The 8,015-nt window shown below is 30.1% G+C and overlaps 1 protein-coding gene across 1 annotated transcript in view; it reads right to left on the bottom strand.

The window, feature by feature from the left end:
* Positions 1 to 4,683: 4,683 nt before the first annotated feature.
* Positions 4,684 to 8,015, bottom strand: part of LOC112087492 (ATP-dependent DNA helicase PIF1-like) — a 4,665-nt gene continuing 1,333 nt past the window's right edge. The window contains exons 3-5 of the mRNA XM_024157408.1: positions 5,085 to 5,187; positions 4,857 to 4,984; positions 4,684 to 4,784 (exon numbers count right to left, since the gene is read on the bottom strand). Of these exons, the coding sequence (XP_024013176.1) occupies positions 4,684 to 4,784; positions 4,857 to 4,984; positions 5,085 to 5,187 (332 nt within the window). The remainder of the gene's footprint in view (positions 4,785 to 4,856; positions 4,985 to 5,084; positions 5,188 to 8,015) is intronic.

The raw sequence follows: 8,015 nt of genomic DNA, 5'->3' as shown, positions 1-8,015 counted from the left end.
CTCGTGAGGTTTAATGAAGTCTACTTTTAAAAAGTCAATTGCAAAAATAACCTTATGTTGACTAGTAGACTTCAGTATACTTCACGAGAAGTCTACTTTCGCGATATGAAAACTGAAATATGGAGAAATTGAAGTGCGACGATTACCTTTTATAAAATTGAGCTCGGCTACAGTTCTTTTAAGCACCCAGAACTCAGGATTTTACCAAAAATAAGCAACCCAGATGTCAAGTAACCAGAAATCACCGAAAATGCATGACTTTTGGCATTGTAACTTAGCCCAGATGTTTTGGAGAAGAAATTATGAAAGAATGAGGAAGGTTATGAGTGAATGAGCTTAAATATTTACTTATTACAACTTTAAAATTGGTTGAGAAGCATTTATTCCATTTTCATGGTTGTTCATGGTGGTTGAAGAAATTGAAGAAGATGACATTCTTGTAATTAAAAGGTCTTTAGAAGGTCCAAGAAAACTTTAGCCTAATTAAAGAAAAATCGAAATAATAGATGTATAATGGCATTTTCGTTAATAGTTTAAGTGGGAAGGATAAAATTGTGAGAAAATGGCAAAAGTTGGAGAGAGAAAAAAAAGAGGTTAGTTTGGTGTTTGACTTTGAAATATGGGTTAAATCTGAAACTCTCCCTTTTATAAATAACATATTGATGTATCATCACAGAACATACCCCCGTCAATTGCTACACACCAATCAGTTAACACATATATAGCAAAGGGACCTTCGTATTCTCTCCACTTATCTCTTATTTCAGTTGCCAACTCACCGTGTGCAACACAATCTAGCATATACACCCTATATTTTGACAAAGAATGTAGTTAATAATTAGTTAGTTAAACTTAAAAAACATATAGTTTGAGATATACTTAGTCATCATCTATTATATTAAATCGAATTGATGATGAAGTCGTTCCATCCGGGTATGTAATAGTAAAATATCTAGCATCTTCGACGACTCCAATCAAATCTGCGATTGTAATTAGTCAAAATAAAGACATTAGTGCGAACTATAAATTTTGCATTATAAGAAGATACCAAAATATTCTTACCAATTAGATAATAATGAGCATCTGGGAATTCATAAATCGAGAGGAATGATACAAAATTATAGAACGAATTATTTGTTAATGGTAAAGCTGGTGAAATCGTTGTTCCTTTTGTCAGTGTAATAACGTAATCGTGTTTTGTAATACTTTGGATATTAGTCCAACTGTAAGGATTCAAAAGAAATCCAGTCAACATAAACCATTGATCTTCTTCGCATATTTGATTGAAATGCTCCATCATCTGATTGTTTACCCGAGCCTGTATTCTACAACCCTAGAAGTTTATACGATAACATTAGAACAACAAAAAAACAAATTAGTGTATGTTAAAATAATAAGCATAACCAATAATAAATATCACAAATACCATTATAGTTAATGAAATTTACTCTTTCATCGACCATAATGAAATTTAGACTTCGATTATCGTCCAAGTAATCCACCATCCATTTTTTGAGTATCTTCACTATAATTCTCCAGTCAGATCTTTGAGAGTCCAATTGACGAACAAAGTCATAATCCGCCATTGCGTGATGACTATCGTTTAGGGTTATGCAATTTAGAGTATATTTATAAGAAAAAAATGTGATTTTATATTAATCTATAACCGAAAATTAAGAATATTAACATTTGAGGATAAATATCGATAAGGAAATAATATTATCTTCGAGTAAAATAAATAGATAGATATATATATATATATATATTGAGGTTTTTCTATTTAAAATTATGTTAATATTCCAATTCTCATTGTTACCAATTCTTAAAATTGTTTACTATAACACCATCTATATATTTTAAATGACAATTTTATTGTAAAGAAAAATTATATTAGCTAAATCATAAACATCTACATATATATTTTAAAGATGGTGACTTGTTATCGTGTTCAAGAACGCGTAAATTCAACCAAGTAATTATTTCTTCAGTGAACAAACAAAACAACTGTTTCTAGATTTTTATTTTTTCTTTCATAGATGCTACAAAATCATATTATTTATAAAACATAGTGTTTAGTAGAACATGATAAAATCAATAACCAAAAACAAAAAAAAAACGATAACAAAGATAATAATAAAAATATAAATTATAGCTAGTACATATCTAAAAAAAGAATTGTTTCCTTGCACTTCGTTTCGTATTTTCACCCAAATCCTGAAATTAATATTTAAGAATATATGTAAACAATATAGTACTACAAAAAAAAACTATATTAAGGGAATATATAGTAAAGAATATATGTTAATGTCATAATAATTATCTGACTTTGCCCGAAATTCAGATACTTCATCCATTCCAGGAGCAGTCATGAAACGCGAAAGACCTTCTTCTTTGTGATTTTGGATAGTAATTTCTTCTAATAAAAAAGAATCAATACGCAGGATAATATCTAAAAATTCAAATTGTTTAGAGTTATATCAAATTAAAAGGTATACCTTCAGTTCTCGTAACACACCAATCGGTTAAAACACAGACGTCAAATGGACCATCATATCCTATGCATTGTTCCTTTATGTAAGATGCTAATGAGCCATGTGCGATACATTCCAATGTATTATCCCTTCAAATTACATAATAGAGTTATTGTAAAACTAAATTATCATAACAATAAGCAATAGAAAATAAAAAGAATGCGCTTACTCATTGTTTTTAAGACGAAAACGAAGTGTCAGGACAATTTTTCCATCTGTCTGCACAACTGGTATGAGATCTCTTACAATGTCAAGTACACCAATCAAATCTGAATAAACACACATATCAATAAAACTACAGCGAATTTTTCAAAAAAAAAAAAAACAAATACACAAATAAACAATATATGATTATACTAACCAATAGGATACTCATGAGCGAAAAGATTATTGATAATCTGTGAAAATTGTACGAAACTGAGGAATGCCTTATTAGATATTGGTATTATACGTGAGACCTTTGTGTCGTCAGTCAGAGTAATCATAAAATCGTGTCTAGTTATCTTATCGCAATCATTACTAAGCAATCGGTTGAGACTAAACCAAGATAACATAATCCAGTGACCTTCATGGCAAACTCGTTCGAAATACTCGAACATCTGATTGTGAACAATTGCCTGAATTCGGCATCCCTACAATATAAGAAAAAAATATAGAAATTATAGAAACAATAAAGAAATATACAGAATCAGAGATTCAATACTAAAGAGTTTAGTTTATAATAAAACTAACGTTCTCATCGGTTATAATGAAGCCAAGACCTGGTAATCCCTGTGGATCGTTCACGCTCCACTTTTTCAAACTTTAACAACAATCCTCCAGTCATCTCTCCATCCATTCATCTCATGAACCAAATCATAACTACCCATGTTTGTCAGATGTTTAGAGAGAATAAAATATCAAAAAGTAGTTATGTTCTGTCGCATCGAGTCTTTATCAGATCATCTATATATACACGTTAAGTTTTTTAAAATATTATTACATAATGATGACGATTCATTAGAAACCGTTTACTTGAACCGAGTCATTTAAAACGATTTCCATTATCCGTTATATATATATATATATACATATATATTAAATATAAATACAATATGATCACAACCACTAAAAAACAAATTATCTATAACTTTATAATTTTTAAAAAATATAACAAAACACAATCTATATATGTATATCTTCTTTCTATATGATTTAAAAATTTGTTTTAATTCGAAGACAAAACATATGTGTATATTAATGTTTTCATACCGATAAATCATTGTTAAATTAAGGAATTCATGATTGTATTATTATTTTTTATTATTATTTCGATATCCGAATATAATTTGGTTATTAAGGTAGCTAAAAATGTATATATACTGGACCCATTAATCAATCATGATTTAATATTATTGATATAGGTATACCAGATATTATTAAGCAAATAAACATCTAAACATTAAACGAATCTAAATCTCTACAAAAATATTACTGATTTCGATTTTCCTGAAAAACCATAAAGACTAAACACGATTGGGTCCATATCGTAGAATATCTTTACTATCACGATCATTAAAGTTTTTTTATGAGGTCTTGGAAAAGACAATTATAGTTAGAAGTCTATTGAAAATTTATGACGACAGTCAGTACGTTTTCCTGTGACAAATAGTCGAAGTATATATATATTTCCTAATATGTTTATTTTAGGCAAGTATCCTGATCTAAAGTATGTTTACTTTAGGCAATTACTCTGACTATACCAAAAATAATGTAAATATTTTCCATAACAAAAGCCACATAAATCTTATAAAGAGGACATAGCCTGACATCGAACCTAACAATATGATCTATATAAAACACATATAATTCATAAAATATAGTTTGATAATACATCACAAAATTAATATATAAACAATAAGAAAGTATTAAACAAAAGCACTGATCTTAGTTTTAAAAGCAGACATAAAATTACTAAGTAATGAGTTCGAGAACACAAAGAAGAAACAATGTAAATAGAGAGGCAGAATAGAGGAAGTCTACAAATAACATCAAACAGTCGATGCTCTCATCCGTAGTTGGTTCTGCCTACGAAAGTGATAAAAAGTCATTACCAAAACGTTTTAATAAACATTAAAACAATAATATATATAGACCCCAAAATTTTAAATACTCACGTCGTTCTAAATGCATCAACTTCTGCATCGATATGATTGTACAAAAAATCTGAGCATAGATCATTAGATTGGAGAACCACAGACTTCTTATCGACTCCTAAACAACAATAGACAAAAGTTTTATTCAACATTCAGATTTTAAGACATATATGAGGAAATATGTATATACCTTGGCCATTTGTCATCTTCCAGAACCTTAACACCGAGACAACCGATTCACATGTGTTTCTCAGATATACATCATGGAGATTTATTGCTAGAGAACCACGGGCGTAACATGCTAACCGACCTTCTCTTCTGCCACAAGAAAAAATAATACGAAAATTAAAATATTTGGTTAAGACTTTATATGTTAACAGTCTTTTACATATAAATCAATGGACATGATCCATAATACCGTGCATCTACTATCTCAAATCGGAGATAAGCGAGATTTTCTTCATAAGCATCATTACTTGCATTGCAGAGTGGACCCATATTCACAATAGTTCCCATAACGTCTGATAATAAACGAAATAATAAATTGAATTTAAATCTATTACAAAACTTAACATATATGTTTAGAAATTATCATGCACACCGATAAACTTGATTAATTCTTATAAAAAGTTAAAGATGTCTTACCAATCAGATAGTCAAAAGGAAATGCTCGATCCACAATATCATAAAATCGGAAGCAATGGAGATACAAATTGTACGACCTTGTTCGAATAGGGGTGATAATAGTGACAGAAGTTAACTGCAAACGATGTTTATTGATCGTTGTAAGCATTGATCCAGTAGCTTCTTTAACATGAAAGTTGAAAATCCGAATCCACTGTCCCTGTTTGATTTCTTTCCAGCGAGTGGGAAACTCGTTTGGCATAATGGTTGCAGCGATCCGAGTACCATAGAAAAATAACACAGCCAAAAAAAATCATTGAATAATAAACAGAAAACATAAAAGAATAACTTCAAAAAAGACACATACTTTGATATCAGACAAAACCATATCGATAGTATTTCCAAAGAATATTGAATGCTTCCAGAACCTGACAACCTTGACAGATATTAACCACCATGTTTTGTAAGTATCCAAACATGCAATATCGACAACATTAGACATTTTAGAAACTTTTTTTTCTTCTTTTCGATCGAGAACTCTGAATAAGTTTTATAAAGAGGAAAACTAAAAGTGACAGAGTATGAGAAAGTGTGTTAAATATGAAAAGGACAGACTATGCAGTTGAATAGGCAGTTATTCTTTCTTATAAATTTATTTTCGTTTGAATTATTTTAAAAGAAAAAATTTGAACAGCTACCATTTAAAGCCCCTTATTGTCAAAACCAACAACAATTCACTAATTTATGTCAAGACATTTCCATATTGATATTGACCGATTTGTTCGTTTCACGTGCCAGAGAGAATATATTCCATGTTTTAAGTTTCACCAAAGATACACGCAATCTCAATAAGTAAATATACTATTTTATTAATTATAAAACTTTGCTAAATTGCAATACTTTCCATAAAATAATATGATCTCTCTCTATAGCTTATGTTATTTGGACAATTTTATGTTTCAATATTTTAGGAAATGATATATTCATACAACATCATAACAAAAATGACATTTATGTAGACTTATATGTTATAACTTTATGTATCTACTTGAGCAATTTTTCTTAAAATTTTATGAAACAGGAAACCTGGAAAGTCAAACGGTTAGGTGCAAACATAAAGTCGCATAATCTTCCCCATAAAGAAATTGAAAAATGTGAAAATTGATTATTATTGCACACCTTATAAATACTGACTTGAGGGTTTATTTTCAAAAAACTTTAAAATATTTTATAAGTAGCCTTATCGTTTCTGAGAGCATTCATAAAAACATGGCGAACACAAACGAAAAAAATTCGATAAAAATGGCTTGTTGATCATCAATCCCTCACCATTGGTAATGAGATTCGGTGTCGTGGAACCTAAGTCACCACCTTCACCAACAGATTCCGAGATAGAGCAAGAAGAATTATGGGAACAATTACATTTATTCACCGCATCAAATCAGAAAGCCAAACAGAACACTCCTCAGGTAATACATCCTATTCACTAAAGTTTATTTTAATCATGTCTTACACAATGAATTGTAAAATCTGTATATTCTACTTATGGAAGATGACAAAGGCAACACATCTAATGAGACACCCCAATCAAGTTGCACAAAACGAAAACACGACCTGATTCTAGATCTGGAGATAGGGTTGAAGTGCATGCGTTGCGGTTTTGTGGAGACAGAAATTCGACACATGGATACCGCCGAATGGGTACCTAATCAGAAATATATTTAGATTAATAATGAAAAATTGTCTAAAATCTATGTTATTGAGTCATTATATTTTGTTATTGATTGCCCATTGAACTCTATGTTTTAGAAACAATTCATGTTTAAATATAATATTGAGTTAGTCTAAAGCTATATAATTTTACAAAATTCTAAATTGGATTATTTGTGTCTGTGCTTAAAGGGAGATGAGAACGAACGTAAAAAGAGGAGGTCTGGAGTTTAATCAAGAACCATATCAGTTTCAAATCAATTTCATGTTTTTTTTCCTGTTTGCAATGACCACTTTAAAGACAGTATGTACTTGGTTTTATTTTCTAACAACTATTAAGTTTATTTCGATGACATGATAATTTGGTTTTGGAGCATTCTCGATATTTACAACTACGTGACAATGTTCATCATATGAAATGTCAATAGATGCCTAATAATATGCTACAATTTAAGTTTCGTTAAAATATGTTATCGAATTGAGTTTGTCATTGGAATATCCGACTACAGTTAAACGTCAGAGATCAAACCATTAATACATCAGATCCAACTTAGTGAAAAATCGAAAAACATCAAATCTATTAAAAACTATAAAACCGAACATAATAGTCTTATATAATAAAAAGAACTAACATATTTCGAGATACATAGAGACAACAAACCACAAAACAAAACACAGTAAAAATAACTATCATATCTTGTCAAAAATCTCCTTGTAGACGACATTCAATGTTTTGTTTTGTGGTTTGTTTTCTTTATCGGTGATCAATATCTTCAAACCTTCTCTGGATGTAACCCTCGATACAGCGACATAGAGTTGCCCATGAGTAAATACCGGCCTTGGAAGATACAAACCAACCTTTTCGAGTGTCTGTCCTTGGATTTTGTTTATAGTCATTGCAAAAGCTACTGTGATAGGAAACTTCTTGCGTCTCATCCTGAAAGGAAGTTTCATCTCCGAAGGAGAGAGGAATATCCTAGGAATCAGTACCTTTCACCAACCTTGCTACCTGTTA

Source organism: Eutrema salsugineum, unplaced genomic scaffold, assembly GCF_000478725.1.
Source record: "Eutrema salsugineum unplaced genomic scaffold, Eutsalg1_0 scaffold_17, whole genome shotgun sequence".
Classification (NCBI taxonomy): domain Eukaryota; kingdom Viridiplantae; phylum Streptophyta; class Magnoliopsida; order Brassicales; family Brassicaceae; genus Eutrema; species Eutrema salsugineum.
The sequence above is the reverse complement of the archived record's forward strand: the minus strand, read 5'-3'. Positions and strand labels throughout refer to the sequence as shown.